Here is a 20,117-nt window from a genome sequence, read left to right as displayed (position 1 = left end):
GGTAGTAGTCGTCGCTTTCGACGAATCGCTTCCCTTCGTTGGCGTTTTACCTGTACAGCAATGGCTATACAGGTAAAAATGGGTGGTGAGCAGGTGAGCTGGTGCCAATGAAGGGAAAAACCTGTACAGAGTGATAGATCCCTCTCCCACTGTCTGTTACTATGAGCATCGTTGGCTGCAGGTGCAGTACATGCAACGTGAAGTCTGATGCACATTGGCACAGCAGACTGGCCAGGTAGTCGGTTCCCACTCCATAGTTTTTCCACATTGTGTAGTCTTTCTCTTAAGAACGTTACACTGCATTTTTTTCCTTTATTTTTGTATACTTTGTCGAGGCTCATAAGAGAGCTAGGTATGCACTCATGTGCTTGACGCCTTCACTAATAAAAACCTGATGACATTCTCACTGATCCATAAGGAAATACAAGGAACTTTGGGGCATGTGGAGGCCATATCGCCCATAATGCCTTCGCTGCACCAACCTCAGAAATCATCGCCCAATTACACAGGCTACCTACAAGTCTTGCCAGTATCCCTGCACCCGTCTATATAATCAATGAATATGGGTACCTATCTAAATTTAAATTAAAGATATCTCGTCTTTCTGCTACAACTAACTTTGTAGGGAGACCATTCCAGGCATTAAATGCTCTCTGATAGAAAGCTCCTGCCTTACTACTGTCCTAACTCTCATCTTCTTAACTTTCCAGCTATGGCCCCTGATCCTATCACTGTCTATTCGACTCAAAAATTATTCTACACTTATTTTATCTGTATCCTTTATTATCTTGAGCATTGTGCATATCATCTTAATCATATTGTTACGGTTTCCGCGCGACCCTCCTGCCCTTACCAAGGGGAGGTTAAGCCCCTTGTTCTTTTTGGGTCGTCGCAACCACGAGATTTGAATCGCCACTCCTGGGCAGACGCAAGACAGGGTTTCAGGACAATTCTCGCACGTACCTAAGTACCTACGCCGCCGCAGAAGCGGGGATCAAGTCTCGCACGAACCACGCGTAATTTGAGTATGTCCGAGCGGATGGCGTACCACGTGGTCCGTGCAGTTACCTTGGTATTGGAACCCGATTAGAGCGATATAATTTGTACCACACTCAGTCAATAGATGGAAGGGACGAAACAGTCGAATGGAAGGAAGAACACAGGTTTATTTACAGCTATACAAGTCAAAGAGACACAGAGCAGGCACTTAAGCAGTCTTAGCTTATTCCCCAGACACGGGCCCATTCACACTCACAGGGGGAATGAAAGAAGGAAATGTTCATGCGCTGAATGCGCCGGCTCCGTTGTTCAGGAACAGCTTCGCCTGGCGTGGCCCTCCGCGGTCACAGCACGTCCCTTGATGAAAGCAGGCAGGCAGGCGGGAGAGATCCATGCGGAACGTATCTCGAACAAAGGCAGGCTGGTGAATATGCGCGTCTCTCGCCTGGCTCGGCGGTTTCTCACAGCGCGATTAATCAACGGTGCGCTTCACTCACGTAACTCAATAGAGGATCTGCCTCAAGCTCAACCGAGCGTTCAACTTGTTCAAGCGCCTCTCCCCTCAAAAACTGAGGTGGGGGCTTTGCGCAAAGGGTTATATTGCCAGGCCCTTAGCCCGCCTCAAATGTTCCAAACCACGCCTTTGCCACAGTCGTAAGCCACTCCCCTCCCTCGAGCCCTGATTGGCGGCTCGCGCTTACCGTCGGCTCCTCCTCCGCCTTCCTTCGGCCTGCCTCGACTTGTCAGGCCGGCCTCGCGTTAATTTGCACCAAAAACCAAAGCATCGAGGCGGCATAAAGCATTGGAAGGACCTAACTCTCATTATTCTACTCAATGCAAAACTACACAAAGGAAAGGTCTATGCTTACACTTACTAAGACATAACAGCTTAAACGAGGCTACATGTTGTAGTGTGACTAACTATGAGGGGAAAATTAACCTTTTATTGCAAAAACACAAAACCACAATAATATCATTGATCATTGTGTATATCATCTTAATTGCATCATTGATCATTGGACATATCATCTTTATCATATCATCTTCATCTTATCATTGATCATTGCACATATCATCTTAATCGTATCATTGATCATTGTACATATCATCTTAATCATATCATCTCAATTATCATATCATCTTAATCATATCATCTTAATCATATCATTGATCATTGTGCATATCATCTTTACCATATCATCTTAATCTTATCATTGATCATTGGACATATCATCTTTATCATATCATCTTAATCGTATCATTGATCATTGGACATATCATCTTTATCATATCATCTTAATCATATCATTGATCATTGTGCATATCATCTTAATCATATCATTGATCATTGTGCATATCATCTTAATCATATCATTGATCATTGTGCATATCATCTTAATCGTATCATCTTAATCATATCATTGATCATTGTGCATATCATCTTTACCATATCATCTTAATCTTATCATTGATCATTGGACATATCATCTTTATCATATCATCTTAATCGTATCATTGATCATTGGACATATCATCTTTATCATATCATCTTAATCATATCATTGATCATTGTGCATATCATCTTAATCATATCATTGATCATTGTGCATATCATCTTAATCATATCATTGATCATTGTGCATATCATCTTAATCGTATCATTGATCATTGGACATATCATCTTTATCATATCATCTTAATCTTATCATTGATCATTGTACATATCATCTTAATCGTATCATTGATCATTGTACATATCATCTTAATCGTATCATTGATCATTATGCATATCATCTTAATCATATCATTGATCATTGTACATATCATTTTAATCGTATCATTGATCATTGTACATATCATCTTAATCATATCATTGATCATTGTGCATATCATCTTTATCATATCATCTTAATCTTATCATTGATCATTGGACATATCATATTTATCATATCATCTTAATCTTATCATTGATCATTGTACATATCATCTTAATCATATCATGTTAATCGTATCATTGATCATTGGACATATCATCTTAATCATATCATCTTAATCGTATCATTGATCATTGTACATATCATCTTAATCTTATCATTGATCATTGTACATATCATCTTAATCATATCATCTTAATCGTATCATTGATCATTGGACATATCAGCTTAATCATATCATCTTAATCTTATCATTGATCATTGGACATATCATCTTTATCATATCATCTTAATCTTATCATTGATCATTGTACATATCATCTTAATCATATCATCTTAATCATCATATCATTTTAATCATATCATCTTAATCATATCATTGATCATTGTGCATATCATCTTTATCATATCATCTTAATCTTATCATTGATCATTGGACATATCATCTTAATCATATCATTGATCATTGTGCATATCATCTTTATCATATCATCTTAATCATATCATTGATCATTGTGCATATCATTTTAATCATATCATTGATCATTGTGCATATTATCTTAATCATATCATTCATTGATCATTGTGCATATCATCTTAATCATATCATTGATCATTGTGCATATCATCTTAATCATATCATTGATCATTGTGCATATTATCTTAATCATATCATTGATCATTGTGCATATTATCTTAATCATATCATTGATCATTGTGCATATCATCTTAATCATATCATTGATCATTGTGCATATCATCTTAATCATCATATCATCTGAATCGTATCATTGATCATTGTACATATCATCTTAATCATATCATCTTAATCATTGTGCATATCATCTTAATCATATCATTTATCATTGCGCATATCATCTTAATCATATCATCTTAATCATTGTGCATATTATCTTAATCATATCATCTTAATCATTGTGCATATTATCTTAATCCTATCATCTTAATCATTGTGCATATTATCTTAATCATATCATCTTAATCATTGTGCATATCATCTTTATTATATCATCTTAATCATTGTGCATATCATCTTAATCATATCATTGATCATTGTGCATATCATCTTAATCATATCATCTTAATCATTGTGCATATTATCTTAATCATATCATCTTAATCATTGTGCATATTATCTTAATCCTATCATCTTAATCATTGTGCATATTATCTTAATCATATCATCTTAATCATTGTGCATATCATCTTTATTATATCATCTTAATCATTGTGCATATCATCTTAATCATATCATCTTAATCATATCATTGATCATTGTACATATTATCTTAATCATATCAGCTTAATCGTATCATTGATCATTGTGCATATCATCTTTATTATATCATCTTAATCATTGTGCATATCATCTTAATCATATCATCTTAATCATATCATTGATCATTGTACATATTATCTTAATCATATCATCTTAATCATATCATTGATCAATGGACATATCATCTTAATCATATCATCTTAATCATTGTGCATATCATCTTAATCATATCATGGATCAATGGACATATCATCTTAATCATATCATCTTAATCATTGTGCATATCATCTTAATCATATCATTGATCATTGTGCATATCATCTTAATCATCGTGCATATCATATATTGTGCATAACATATATTGTGCATATCATCTTAATCATTGTGCATATTATCTTAATCGTATCATTGATCAATGGACATATCATCTGAATCATATCATTTATCATTGTGCATATTATCTTAATCATATCATCTTAATCATTGTGCATATCATATATTGTGCATATCATCTTAATCATCTTAATCATATCATCTTAATCATTGTGCATATTATCTTAATTATATCATCTTAATCATTGTGCATATCATATATTGTGCATATCATCTTAATCATATCATCTTAATCATTGTGCATATTATCTTAATCATATCATCTTAATCATTGTGCATATCATCTTAATCATATCAGCTTAATCATTGTGCATATCATATATTGTGCATATCATCTTAATTATCTTAATCGTATAATCTTAATCATTGTGCATATCATATATTGTGCATATCATCTTAATCATCTTAATCATATCATCTTAATCATTGTGCATATCATCTTAATCATTGTGCATATCATCTTAATCGTATCATCTTAATCATTGTGCATTTCATATATTGTGCATATCATCTTAATCATCTTAATCATATCATCTCAATCATTGTGCATATCATCTTTATTATATCATCTTAATCGTTGTGCATATCATATATTGTGCATATCATCTTAACCATATCTTTATTATCTTAATTAAGATCCCCTGGTAAAAGCATATTTTCTAATGTATACTTAGTCTCGCTCGGCCTGGAATCAATCTCGTAACCCAACACTGAACCCTCTCTATGGAAGCCATCCATGTCCATCCTCAGATGTGGTGACCAAAACGGTTTTTTTTTTTGGTTTTTTTTGTATACTGAATCGAGGCTCGTGAAAGAGCTAACATTTATTTCACAAACAAATCAACCAGACAAACAAAATATATAAAAAGAGGGAGCGGAAGACAAGATGGGGGAGAGAAGGGGAAGCACACAAACATAACATTTGAGAGCAGGGAGATGTGTGGGAGGGAGGAGGCGTGGGAAGGGGGGGGGGGGGAGGGTGGGAGAAGTATAAACACAAGGACATCAAGGACTTCCCGGACAGAAGTTGGTATTTCAAAAAAGTGGATTTGGGGTGAAATTAGCGGGGGTAGAAAAGATCAATGTTTTGGATGGGGGAAGATAAGAGATGGTGGTGAACAGCTGTTTTAAAGACCTGGAGGGTGGAGTGGGATTGAAGAGAGTGAGGGAGTTTGTTCCAGAGGTGGGAGAAAAGAGGAATGAAGGAGTGAAGGTGAGCAGAGAGTCTTGATTTTGGCAGTTTAACCATAAGAGGGTTGCAGGCAGATCCTGTGCGACCTGTAGGAATATTTGGGGGACAGAGCCCAGAGAGAGCTGGGGGGCCAAGGCCAGAGAGGAGTCCGTAGAAGACAGAAAGACCACCAACCTGCCTGCGGTGAGTGAGTGAAAGGCCCTTGGAGTTAGCTTCATCACGGGAGATTCCAATGATTCTGAATGCTTTGGTTTCAACAGCGTGAAGACGAGCTAGGTGTGAGGCAGGAGCACCAGCCCAGAGGGGAGAGCAGTATTCCATTGAGCTGAGGATGAAAGCCTTGTATGTGGTGAGGAGCTCAGGTGTGCCAAGGAAGGACTTCGCACCATGGAGGATGCCCAGTCGGCGACTGGCTTTGGAGGCCAGATTTGAAATGTGGTTTTCCCAGGAAAGATCATGGCAGATAGTGAGACCCAAAAGCTTGAGTGACAGAACTTCTTGGAGAGGATTATTCAGAAAGTGGATGGGAGGGTTGTCCAGTCGGTCTTTTCGGAGAGACATCATAAGAGTGTGAGATTTGTCAGAATTGAAAGACATGTTCCACTTGTTTGCCCAGTCTGAGATTTTGTCCAGGTCTGCAGAGAGCGAGGAGGCTGCAGACTGCCGATCTGAGGGATGAGGAATGGAGTGACAGAGAGTAGAGTCATCAGCAAAGAGATAGAGAGGATTTTCAAGAGAGTCAGAGAGATCATTGATGAAGACCAGAAAAAGCACAGGGCCCAGAACACTGCCTTGGGGAACTCAAGCCTGAACAGGAAGAGGAGATGAGAGAAACCCATTCAGGGCCACACGTTGACTACGACTAGAGAGGAAGTCTGCCAGCTATGCGTGGAGATGTCCATGGATACCAAAGGAGGAGAGTTTGGTGAGCAGAGCGGGGTGCCAGACCGTATCGAAGGCACGTGATATGTCAAAGGAGACAGCTCTAATTTCCTGTTTGGCATTGAGGACCTCCATCCATTGTTGAGAAAGCAGAAGCAGCATGTCCAGTGTAGAGTGACCAGGTCTGAAACCAAATTGATGATCAGAGATCAAGCCATTGGAGAAGAGGAAAGATTTCATATCTGAAGCAATGATGGATTCCATGACTTTGGTGATTAATTGGGAGAAGGCTGATTGGTCTGTAGTTGCTAGGATCTGTTTTTGCACCTTTTTTGTGCAAAGCGGTCATGTTGGCTGATTTCCAAGAAGATGGCAGATGACCTTGAGCAAAAGAGAGGGTGAAGAGAACAGAGAGAGGGAGTGAAAGAGCGGGAGAACAGGCTTTATGACCCGTGGGCTGATGCCGTCAGGTCCAGTTTCAGAATCAGAGTCGAGGGTTGACAGAAACTTTTCCACCTTGTCAGGAGGAAAGGACACAGAGTCCAGGAGCCGCTGGGTATGACTAGGTACGGTGGGCACAGAGAGGGATGGGTTTGGGACACAAGATTTAGAGGCAAACACAGAGTTGAGGCATTCAGCTTTTTCACGTGCGGAGTCAGCCGTGTTGCCGTTTGAGGTGAGGGAGGGGATGGAGGGGGAACAAACACCAGAAACAGATTTGACCAGACGCCGGAAGAGGGAGACAGATAAGAGAGTTCGGTCTTGAGAATGGAGAGATGTTGTTTCCTGGCTCTCCTGAAGGTGGACACACACTTGTTTCGGGCTTTGTGAAAGGAAATGAGATTTCCTTCCGTTGGATTTGCTTTCCAGGAGACGAAAGCAAGTTGTTTCTGGGCAACAGCCTCACCACAATATTCCATGTACCATGGACGGGAGGAAGGGTATGACAACTGAAGACGAGATGGGATAAATCTGTGCATGAGAGAGAGCAATTTACTTTGGAAGAATTCCCAGGATGAGTTGATGTCAGGGGCGGTCGAGATGGGAGACCAGTCCAGATGATTGATGGCTGCTTGAAGACCGTGCCAGTTGGCCTGAGTGAAATGCCAGACTCGTCGACGCTGAGGAGGCTCTCTGAGAATGGTCAGAGAGATGTCCACTTTCACAAGCACATGATCAGATGAGCCGATTGGAGCAGAAGAAGAGCAGCAGACATTTTCAGGGAAGTTAGTCATAACCAAGTCCAGAAGAGAATATGCTCCGTTGAATGAGATCCGGGTCGGGAAATTGACAGATTGTGTCAGTCCCAGTGAGTCGCAGAAGTCCTTTACTGAAGAGCCATGGCTGGTGAGAGAGGTACCCACACCCAGCCAACTGGCATGGTGACAATTGAAATCACCACATATGAGGAAGAGAGAGTTGGGATGGGGAGATAGAAGTTGGTCCATATTATCAGACAGCGAGATGTAGATGGAGTCATCACTGTTTGGTGGATGGTACAACACACATATGAACAAAAGGTGGGAGCGAAGGGCAGCCGTAGCCAAAGGTATTCCTGGGGGTGAGGTGGAGAGAGGGCAGTGCAGGGCGAATGAGGAAGAGAGTTTTTTTATAAAGATAGCAACCCCATATCCAGAACGAGGCTCAGGTCCATCATACCGGAGGAGGGAGTAACCTGGGAGAGATACCAAGGAATCAGAGACATCATGAAGAAGGAAAGTTTCTGTTAAGCAGATCATGTCTGGTTTGTCAGAAGCAACCTGTATGGAGAGATCAGTCAAGTTTGAGCGAAGGCCCCGGATGTTTGAGGTCCATACCGTTAATGAAGAGGAAGGGGGAGCATCGGATACAGAACAGGGGGGGGTGGGGGAGGGGTAGGGTAAGATGTGGAAGAGGAGGAAGAGGTAGGGAGAGCTGTTGAAGGTGTGTCAGAGATTTCAGAATAGCTTGGAGAAAGGGAAGAATGGGGCGGACAAAAGGTTTGATGGTGATTGAGTGAGGCACAGTGAGGTGTTATTTGAGGAAGGGGTAGAGCGAGGCAGAAGGTTGGGGGAGATGAAGGTGAAAGTTGGAAGGGGGAAGAAGCGGGGAGGGCGCTTTGAGGAGGAGGGGTGGGAGGGGAGTCTAGGAGGGGAGGGGCGAGGGAGAGTCTCAGAGGGGAGGGGTGTTGGGGGAGTTTAGGAGGGAAGGTGCAAGGGGGAAGATTTGAAAGGGATGGGTGATGGGGAAGATTTGGAGGGGAGGGGCAAGGGGGAAGATTTGAAAGAGATGGGTGATGGGGAAGATTTGGAGGGGAGGGGCAAGGGGGTAGATTTGGAGGGGAGGGGTGATGGGGAAGTTTTGGAGGGAAGGGGTGATGGGGAAGTTTGGAGGGGAGGGGCAAGGGGGAAGATTTGAAAGGGATGGGTGATGGGGAAGATTTGGAGGGGAGGGGTGATGGGGAAGTTTTGGAGGGGAGGGGTGATGGGGAAGTTTTGGAGGGAAGGGGTGATGGGGAAGATTTGGAGGGGAGGGGCAAGGGGGAAGATTTGAAAGGGATGGGTGATGGGGAAGATTTGGAGGGGAGGGGCAAGGGGGAATATTTGAAAGAGATGGGTGATGGGGAAGATTTGGAGGGGAGGGGCAAGGGGTAGATTTGGAGGGGAGGGGTGTTGGGGATGTTTTGGAGGGGAGGGGTGATGGTGAAGTTTTGGAGGGAAGGGGTGATGGGGAAGATTTGGAGGGGAGGGGTGAGATTGGATTTTGAAAAGTGTACGATTAATGGGAAACGAACATTTATTGCAAAATGAGTTTCTTGAGACCTTCGAGTCAAAAATACGTTTGAGGACGCTGAAGGAGGGGTGGAGTGCAGGAGAGTTTCGGGAATGTAGAAAAAAGGAACTGTAAGAGATGAAATATTTTTTTGGAATGAATAGATTTGGTGAGCAAGTTGAAAGCATCCTTTTATAGAAGAAGAAGAAAAAGGTGTTATAATATACGACAGAATACAGTTCCTCAGGGGAAAGTTTAAACATTTTTAACAATGTGATCACGTGATCACGAACAACGTGGTCGAAGAACGAACAAACAAATAAGAACAACGAATAAACGAATAAGAGCAGAGAAGGAATTTTTTTTTTTTTCTGAGTTGAGATTTTAAACAAGGAAGTATGGGGTGAAAGACTGGGACAAAAAACAGGGAACGAAAGTAATTGCAGCGCAATCGACAAACCGCTGAGAGAAAAACAAAGCCTCAAGGTTGGACACGGAAGCCTACTAGGCCTCAGATTATGCGACACGAATTAACCGACGATTTTGTATGCACGTGTGGCGGACATGAAAGCCCACTGGCGTGGTGACATCATTCCGCGCACCAAGTGGGCGGCGGCCACGCCCGAGGTGTAGGCGTGGCCTCAGGATATACACCGGGCACGGAGCGCGCCAGTGCTACAGTGACCTCTTTGGAATAAAGAACTATAAACTCACCGCGTTGTCCGCTTCCTCCTTGGTAGCAAGTCACGCGCATAGTACCGCGTGCTTCATTGGTGACCTCCGACATTCGAGTCAGCCGTCGCTGACTCCCTGAAACTGCTGCAACAATGGCTACCAACGCGGTCTCCATCAAGCTCCCCGAATTCTGGGAATCACAACCCGAAGTTTGGTTCCTGCAGGCGGAAGCCCAGTTCCGACTTCGAGGCATCACGGTGGACGAGACCATGTACTGCCACGTGGTCTCCGCCCTCGGGCCCGGCACGGCCACCCGCGTCGTATCGGTCCTAAGGAATCCACCTGCCGATGGCAAGTACGAGGCGGTCAAGCGTCTCCTCCTCGCCACGTTCGGCCTTACTGTGGACGCACGGGCCGATCGCCTCTTGGACCTCCCCGAGATCGGGGACACGTGACCATCGGTCCGTTTGGACCATATGCTGGCGCTCATGGGCGACGAAACCCCGAACGCTCTATTCCGGGGCGTTGTTTCGACGCCAGCTGCCAGCATGAGTCCGCATCGCTTTGGCTGGTTCCGCGTTAACGGAACCCCATGCGCTCGCTGCTGAGGCCGACAAATACTACGCAGATTTGGACAAGCAGGCGAGTCGGCGCGGTTGCCGCTCCCGAGGCTCCCGAAGCTTTCCCCGATGCACCGCACCTCGTGTCCGCCGTCACGCCCCGCCCACCACCACCACCACCGCCGCTGCTGCGAAGAAAACCGCGGCCTCCGACGCCGCAGCTGCCCGCCAGGTGTTCCTTCCACACCAAGTTCGGCCACGAGGCTCGGCAGTGTCGCCCGCCGTGCTCATTCGGCAGGTCGGGAAACGGGCGAGCCGGCGCTCGGTGGCAACGGTGAGCGTCGGCAATTCCAACAGCCTGCTGTACATAACGGACACCTTGTCCGGGCGCCGTTACCTGTGCGATACGGGAGCGCAGGTGAGTGTCGTTCCTGCCGGTACGTCCGACAAGCACACCGTGGGCCGGGGCCCCGTGCTGCTTGCGGCCAATGGTACGTCTATACGCACGTACGGAAAACGGTCTCTCCCTGCGGTTCGGAGGTCAGGTTTTCCGTTGGTCATTCGTTTTGGCCGACGTGCCCATGGCACTGCTCGGCGCGGACTTCTTATGTGCTAATGGATTACTGGTCGATGTAAAGCGCAGAAGGCTTTTCCAGGCTGAGACGTTCAGCTCGCTCGCGTGTGCGCTGCCCGGCTCGTTGAGCAGCTCACAGAGCGGCTCATCGAGCAGCTCGCCGAGCGGCTTGCTGAGCTGTTCCGTTCCGGCCAGGTTCATCTGAACGCTTCCGGCAGCGGGCGATTTCGCCCGCCTCCTCGCGGGTTTCCCGGCCCTCACACGGCCGACCTTCTCGGCGGGGACCGTCAAGCACGGGGTGGAACACCACATCCCCACCGCCGGGCCACCGGTCTACGCCCGGGCACGCCGCCTCGAGCCGACGAAGCTCGCGGTAGCGAAAGCGGAGTTCGCTACGCTGGAGCGGCTCGGCATCGTGTGGCGCTCCGAGAGCGCGTGGGCGTCCCCGCTCCACATCGTGCCCAAGCCCGGCGGGGGATGGTGACCGTGCGGGGACTACTGGCGCCTAAACGACGCCACCACCCCCGACGGCTACCCCGTCCCCCACATTCAGGACTTTTCCACCCGCTTGGCGAATATGTCCTTCTTTTCAAAGGTGGACCTCGTGCGCGGCTACCATCAGGTCCCTGTGAGGCCGGAGGACATCCCGAAGACGGCTGTCATCACGCCATTCGGGCTTTTCGAATTTCTTCGGATGCCCTTCGGTTTGAAAAATGCGGCTCAGGCGTTCCAGCGCCTCATGGACAGCGTCTTGCGCGGCTTGGATTTTTTGTACGTCTACCTGGACGACATCCTCGTCGCCAGCGCGTCCCGCGAAGAGCACCTTCGTCACCTCCGCACGCTCTTCGAACGTCTGGGCCAGCACGGCCTGATCGTGAATCCCGCCAAGTGCCGGTTCGGTGTTGCTGAAATCGACTTTTTGGGGCACCGCGTCACCAGGCACGGGGCCGTCCCCCTACCGGCCAAGGTGGAGGCGGTGAAGGGGTTTCCGCGCCCCCGCACGATCAAGGGGCTCCAGGAGTTCCTGGGCATGGTAAACTTTTACCATCGGTTCCTGCCCCGCATCGCCCAGCTCCTGCGCCCCTTACACGAGGCCCTTCGAGGGAAGCCGGGCAAAGGTGACGTTACCTGGACCGAGCAGATGGACACGGCGTTCTCGGGCGCGAAGCTCGCCTTGGCCAACACCACCATGCTCGCGCACCCGGCGCTCGATGCACCGATCGCCCTCACCTCCGATGCCTCGGACTACGCGGTGGGCACGGTGTTCGAGCAATGGGTGCATGGAGCTTGGCAACCGCTGGCGTTCTTCAGCCGGCAGCTTCGCCCGCCCGAACGCCGTTACAGCACCTTCGACCGCGAGTTGCTTGGGCTTCACCTGGCGGTCAGGCACTTCCGCCATCTGCTCGAGGGCCGTGCGTTCATGGCCTTTGTCGACCACAAGCCACTGGTTTTCACGATGGGCAAGGTCGCCGAGCCGTGGTCGGCCCGGCAACAGCGTCACCTCGCGGCCGTGTCCGAGTACACGACGGACATCTGGCACGTCGCGGGAAAGGACTACCCGGTGGCCGATTGCCTTTCCCGGGCGGTCGCCCACACAGTCCACCTTGGCATCGAATATGCCCAGATGGCAGCGGACCAGGCCGCTGACCCCGGGGTCCAGGCCCTGCGGACCGCCGTCACGGGCCTCCGCGTCACCGAGGTGCCCTTCGACGGCACGGGCACGGCCCTCGTTTGCGACGTCTCCCTCGGGCGGCCTTGCCACATCGTGCCCGCAGGCTGGCAGCGCCAGGTTTTTGACGCCATCCACGGCCTGTCCCACCCGGGCACGAGGGCCTCCCAGCGGTTGGTCGCCGACAAGTTTGTCTGGCATGGCCTCCAGAAGGCCGTCCGCAGCTGGGCCAGGACGTGCCTCGCGTGCCAGCGCGCAAAGGTGCAACGACACACCCAGGCCCCCTTGGCCCCGGTTACGGTGCCGGAACGTCGGTTCGACCACGTTCACGTGGATCTGGTGGGACCTCTGCCCCCCTCGCGGGGTTTCACCCATGTCCTCACCATGGTGGACCGCACCACCCGGTGGCCGGAGGCCGTGCCTTTGGCGGCGGCGACGGCGGCAGACATCGCGCAGGCGTTCATCGCCACCTGGGTCGCCCGGTTCGGCGCCCCCTCGGACATCTCGTCCGACCGCGGCCCCCAGTTCACCTCGGAGCTCTGGGCCGCGGTCGCGCGGGGGCTCGGGGTCCAGCTGCACCGAACCACGGCCTACCACCCCCAGGCCAACAGCCTGTGCGAGCGATTCCACCACTCGTTGAAGGCCGCGCTCCGGGCCACCCTCCGCGACGGCGGCTGGGTCGACAGGCTCCCCTGGGTCCTGCTGGGCCTCCGGACGGCGCCCAAGGTGGACCTGCGTGCATCCGCGGCGGAGTTGGTCTTTGGACAACCGCTGCGGGTGCCGGGCGAGTTCCTCCCCGACCCCACGGCACCTTGGTCCGCGGCGCAGGAGCATTCTGCGCTGCAGGAGACCGCCCGGAGGTTCGCCCCGGTGCCGACGGCGCACCACGGGCACCCTCCTACACACGTCGCCCCGGAGCTTCGCACCGCGGAGTACGTCTTCGTCCGGCACGACGCCCACCGGACACCACTGCGGCCCCCGTACGACGGGCCTTTCCATGTGCTGGAGACCGGGGTGAAACATTTCACCCTGGACATCGTCGGCACTCCTGACCGGGTCTCCATAGACCGCCTCAAGCCGGCCCACCTCGACGTGGACCACCCACCGCCGGTGGCTCGGCCCCCGCGTCGGGGCCGCCCCCCTGCGGGCGGACCCCCGGCACCGCCCAGCCCCGCAGGCACGCCGCCCCCCGGTCCGGCACCCTTCCCGGGTACAGCCGGGGGCATCCCACCTGGCATCTCTGCACCCCGGACGCCACCGGTCGCCAGAGGGCGCTTCGGCCAGGTCATCCGTTTGCCCCGCAAACTGGCCCTCCAGGTGCGCGGGAATTCTGGGGGGGCTCGTGTGGCGGACACGAAAGCCCACTGGCGTGGTGACATCATTCCGCGCACCAAGTGGGCGGCGGCCACGCCCGAGGGGTAGGCGTGGCCTCAGGATATACACCGGGCGCGCAGCCCGGAGCGCGCCAGTGCTACAGTGACCTCTTTGGAATAAAGAACTATAAACTCACCGCGTTGTCCGCTTCCTCCTTGGTAGCAAGTCACGTGCATAGTACCGCGTGCTTCACAGGTATGAAAAATTAACACTGAGAAACTTACTAAAGACACACTAAGTATACACACGGAAAGATAGATACAGTTACGACAAAAACACAATTGTGAAAAAATTACTTAACTTCGAAAGCGTGAGCGCATGGACAGCTTCGAAAGAACTTGACCTCCAATCTTCAATCCATACACTATATTCTAGATGAGGCCTCACTAAATTATTATACAGTGTTAAAACACTACCTCGTTTGATTTATAATTTGCCTCGCGACGAATATAACCTAAAACCCTGTTAACTTTATGTATAGCTGCTTGGCACTGTGCTGTCTGCTTACCCCCACCCAGCGGTGTAGTGTCAAATTTTGAGGTAACGGAGCCCTGCAAAAATGTGTCAGCCGTGACATAATCACCAGAACTCGTGTGTGTGTGTGTGTGTGTGTGTGTGTGTGTGTGTGTGTGTGTATATGTGTATGTGTGTGTGGGTGTACATGTGTGCATGTGTGTGTGTGGATGTGTATGGATGTATACATGTACCCTCAGATCCTTGTGTGTGACATGATCAAACTGACCCTTGTATGAGGTAATCCCTATTTTCATTGTTCTTAACCATCCCAGCACCTTACATTTCTTTTTGAAAGTCTTTTGCCCAATCGATGAAAGTACAGTACATATCTACACTTTCCTGAATCTGATCATCCCCCTCTCTGCTATCAACCTTACCTAAAAGCTTCATGTCATCTACAAATTTAGAAATACAACTCTTAACCGCACTAACATTGATCAAATTATGCATAATAATGGTCCTAGTACTGATCCCTGGGGTATTCCACTAACATCCTCCCAGCAAGACATCCTCCCACTCACAGCCACTCTTTGCTTCTTATCATAGACCTCGTAGACTTAACTCGAGGAGCCCCCATTGTAAGAGCCCCTCCCTCGATACCTGTCCTCCAGCCTCAGTCCAATGCTCTCACCTCCACAATGCCAATCAGAACTGCACCTTATATGAATGCCACATCCATGTGTGTGGCTGACCCCCTACCACTTGTCCGCCCACCTCGGGAGCACCCACAACATCCAGAATTCTGCCCAGACCCGTCAGTAGAGAACACTTCACCCTCGTCTTCAATCAAACAGAAGGTCCGGAAAAGAGGGCTGGGGCCAAAAACTCCCTGATCAGTCTGCCCAACCCACCTCTCAGATTGAAAGCCAGATCACTACCCCAGGCAAATATCGGAGAAGACACCACACTTCGACCCACTCTCGGGCTTCAAGGGGAGTTGAAGTTGAAATTGCCGTCGCCAGATATGTGCAGGCCAGACCACATGTACTCTTTTTCGGGCAACCATTTTTACAGCCCAATTCCAAGCTCCACATGCAGTAAAGTTGGGTACTACGGTCTCAGTTGAGTCCAACAAATGACCCTCACCCCTGCAATATCACATTTAATACTACTAGGGCATGCCCGTACTATATATATATCTAAAATTATATCCCCCCCCCTATTTACATGAAATGGTTTGGTCCAAAGCGAACGGCTTGCGAGTGGTGACAATCCCCCCCCTCTATTTACATGCAATGGTTCGGTCCAAAGCGAACGGCTTCCGGAGTTTGGTAAAGAAATCGCCATCGCGTACACAAACGCGCAGGAAAGCGAATGAATCGCAAATTCGTTTTTATTAGTTGTAAAACATAATGCCCAATTATTCAATTAGCGCCAACGTATTTTGGCTGTTTGCAATTTAATCGCAAGGCAAAGTAGAAAGAGAAGAGGGAAAAAAAGAAAAGCCTTGCCTTGCTGCAAACAGCTGCTGCAAACAACAACAACATGGAAGGCTGCACTGTCCGGAAGTTGGCATATCGCAGTTACGATTATTTTAGTGTTAATGGCCAATTATTCAATTAGCGCCAACGTATTTTGGCTGTTTGCAATTTAATCGCAAGGAAAAGTAGAAAGAGAAGAGGGAAAAAAAGAAAAGCCTTGCATTAACGCATTAACGCTTGCATTGCATTAACGGTTCGGCACACGTGATAGCTCGCTGCTCTCTGATTGGTTGAAGCGTTTTTTGGACATAGCTCGGTAGGTACTTGTCCGATTAATTACAAACCTTGAAAAGGCACATCCTCGGGTCCCCAGCAATATACCTGGCAAGTTTCAAGTATATCGGACCCGTGGTTGTCGAGAAACAGCGGTCACAGACAAACACACAGACACACAGACACACAGACACACAGACACACAGACAGACACACAGAGATTGCTGGAATTATAGATAGATAATAGACACATGCACTATTAGTGACAGTAAAATTTACCTTATTTATTAACTTACTCTCATATAACAAGTATCCTCTGGTGATTATTTTCCTTCACAAAGCTCCTTTATGTGTCCTCTTGCAGATGGGAGAAGCTCGGTGAACTACAGGAAGCACGTGAGAAGATGTTGATTGAAGCAAGCAACGTCCAAGTTTTTCTTGATGCTCACGAGGATCTTGCTTCTACAGTGGAGGAAAAGATCTCCCAGATTTTATCAAATGGTGTCGGTTCTTCACCTGGTGCAACGGAGCAACTGTTGAGGCAGCATGATGCAATCCAGCGAGAAGTCCATGCATTGGATCGAAATTTGACTTACATCCTCAACCTTGGCAAAGCGTAAGTACAGTATAATCAATCAGTAATATTGTGGTGGTAATGAGCCAATTTTTGTGTTTGATATTGATTATTTTGCTTGATGAGTGTCTGGTCTTCTTGCAGTCGTCATACATGAGAAGGTTTTTGCTCATTGTTAGTTGCATGGTAACCTTTTGGTGAATTTACCTAAAGTGAATTGTCTTGATATATAATGGAATATGTAATATTTCCAGCTCCTTTTCTTAGACATATGTTAACTTGCTAAAATAATGATTGATGAATGCTAGTGGTGAGAACGTCCGTGGTTGCTAGAGCCTTCATCACTGACCTTTATAACCTTTTACTTTCATTTCCTGTCCCTTGATTCCTAGCGCCCTAACCAATGATCCATCAGAGAGTGACCTCGTTTTTACTCGCCAGCAAGAGCTGAAGAATCAGTACGCTGAACTCTGTCGCCTAGCAAAAGAGCAACAGAAGAGGCTCAAGCGTACGCTGGAGCAACAACAGTTGGTAGAGCAAGGCCATGATTTGGAGGATGAAGCGAGAAATCTTTTTACGATGCTTGAGGAGATCGATGTCCCAAGAGATGTTCAATCAGGCCAACAATTACAACAGCAAGTCAAGCAGCTGTTGCCAGAAATACGTCTCTGGGGAAAGCGGTAAGTGAAGATGACTATTGGAAGTTGTGGTGATTGGAGACAGTTGTTGTAAATCGTTTGAAACTGTACTGGTTCGCTTTTTTGCAGCCATGAAGCCTTGCAGGAAAAGGTGCATGAAGTGTTGAGCCGTGAGCCAGACAGTGGAGAATTGCAAGTTCTGCTTAAGGCCTTGGAAGGGCATGGCTCGGAACTCACCAATACTTGGGAGAATCGTGACAATTGGATATCTGACGTACTGCGCTCCCTTCGTGTTGAAAAGGATGCCGAACGCGCAGAGGCAACGCTGTCCAGTCATGAGGCCTTCCTCAAGCTTCATGGACTTGGAGTATGGAAGAATATCAATGAAATGCAAACATTAACAATCTAGCAATGATATATTTTCACATGAGTAGAAAATGGACAAATCAATAGTTTATTGGTTTTGCACCTGTGATATAAGTGCTCAGATGGGAAAGCCAAACAAGTCGACTCGAGGAATATCTCGGTCTTAACTAGTTCAACTGTGAGTGTTATATCCCCATGCAAATAATTTATATTTTTGTGAACACAATCTAGGCTCATGGAAGAGTCAGGTGACAGATGGCAAAACATAATGATAGTGGCAAAGTGGGGCAACAGTTAGACACAAGACAGAGCTTTATGAAAAGAAAGTGAGGAGGGGAACAAAACCAGTAACCTGCAAGTAAGATGGTTGCGTTGAGTCGGGTTAATGACGCTAAAAAATATTGCAGCTAGGGATGGCAGATGACGTGAGATCTGCAAAAAGGAAGAGAGGGTTTTCCAGAGCATCAGATAATTTGTTTATTTATATACCGGTACATGAAGAATAACACTCGGCCCAAGATGCTGCCTTGGAACAGTCCAGCCTCCACTGGGCAAGGAAAGGAGACTATTCCATGATTGCAGCATGTTTACTGCGAGAGTGAAAGAAGTCAGACAGCCGGGCATGAAGGTGGCCTTGTATGCCACAGACAGAAAGCTTGGCCAGCAGAACAGAATGCCAGACTGTGGTGAATTGCAGAGATGTTTCCATGGAGATGGTCCTGATCTGATGGTTGCAGATGTCCACAAACATAACCCTGATCTCTCCCTTGATAAATCAAGATCTCCGTCCATTTCTAAGAGAAAAACAGCAGTGTTCCCAAAGTTGATTTGCAGGGCGAGAATCCAAACTGATGGTCAAACATCAGGCTGTTTGAAAAGAGGAAACATAATGCCAACAAGTATGATGGATTCCATGACCTTGCTTATAATTGTAAGTAAACTCACCGGTGTGTCAGTAAAAGTATAATTGAAAAAGCTTACAAGTCGGTAGAGCTGACGTTTCAGCAGGAATCCACTCGCCTTGGTCACCGCAGATGTTGAAGTGAAGAAGATGCTTGAAAATCGCCACGTGACCTCAACCCCTCAACCGTTGGTAGGGTAAAGGGGGGTTGACTCAGCCTGTCATCCATCCAAGGTCGGCAAATTGAGTACCAGTTCACTGGTAATTCCCTGTGTGTCGCAAGAAGCGACTAACAGGGTTGGCGGCAGGAAGGGCATCCGGCCATAGAACATTGCTTCAAAAAGGGGACCACGGTGCCCGGAAAAGGCCAACCCCTGCTCTGCAGGTAAAATGGCCTCTAAAGGTGGTTCTTTCTTTTTCCTCTGATACAAAAAGGCCATCAACCTCTGACTGACCCCACAATAAAGCCATTAAAGAAGTAGTAGAGAGGATTTTTATGTAGACAGTACACCGTATAGATACATATTAGGTGGATGCAGAGAGGAATTCACAGCCAGAAGTATTCCAATGGGCTTGGAATCATTAGTGTGGATAAGGACAGGAAGCAGTGAGGTTTTTAACGTAGACAGCAACACTACCAAACAGCACAGGTGGCAGTGTTGCTGTCCTTGTCAAATTGTGCTTGGGTCCAATTGTAAGCTACTGTGTTGGTAGTGTGGGTTTTGTTGTGAATACTACCATCTTTCAGATATAACATTACACAGTCCTTTTGATTACTTATGATTATTCATATTCCCACAATAGATCCTTTCAAAAGGAGTGAACATTAATGTCCAAAGACAAGTAAAAGTTTGATATTACATCCATTTGGTTTGTACTTTATCACCCTGAGGTTTAATTTTTTTTAAATTATATACATCTAGGCTCGAAGAATAACTAGAGCAAAATGAAAAGGGGGAAACACCAACGGCAGAGTAGAAGTGAGAATGAGTGAGATCAAGGGGAGGGAGAGAAGGACACATGGGGGTGAACATGCTGCACACAAGTTGAATGAAATACAGCAAGAAGAGGAAGGGGAAAGTGGAGATGAAACAGAAAAGGAACAAACTAGCGAGAAGAGGCGAG

General features: G+C 47.4%; 1 protein-coding gene across 4 annotated transcripts in view; it reads left to right on the top strand.

Annotated features, from left to right (window-relative positions):
* Positions 1–20,117, top strand: part of SPTBN5 (spectrin beta, non-erythrocytic 5) — a 305,552-nt gene that overhangs the window by 97,704 nt on the left and 187,731 nt on the right. For all 4 annotated transcript variants that reach the window (XM_078781338.1, XM_078781331.1, XM_078781325.1 and 1 more), the window contains 3 exons: positions 16,878–17,129; positions 17,480–17,767; positions 17,855–18,092. In XM_078781338.1, coding sequence (XP_078637464.1) covers positions 16,878–17,129; positions 17,480–17,767; positions 17,855–18,092 — 778 coding nt within the window. The remainder of the gene's footprint in view (positions 1–16,877; positions 17,130–17,479; positions 17,768–17,854; positions 18,093–20,117) is intronic.

Source organism: Myxine glutinosa, chromosome 1, assembly GCF_964187855.1.
Source record: "Myxine glutinosa chromosome 1, kmMyxGlut1.1, whole genome shotgun sequence".
Taxonomy (NCBI): Eukaryota; Metazoa; Chordata; class Myxini; order Myxiniformes; family Myxinidae; genus Myxine; species Myxine glutinosa.
This window is presented reverse-complemented; position numbering and strand designations above follow the sequence as displayed.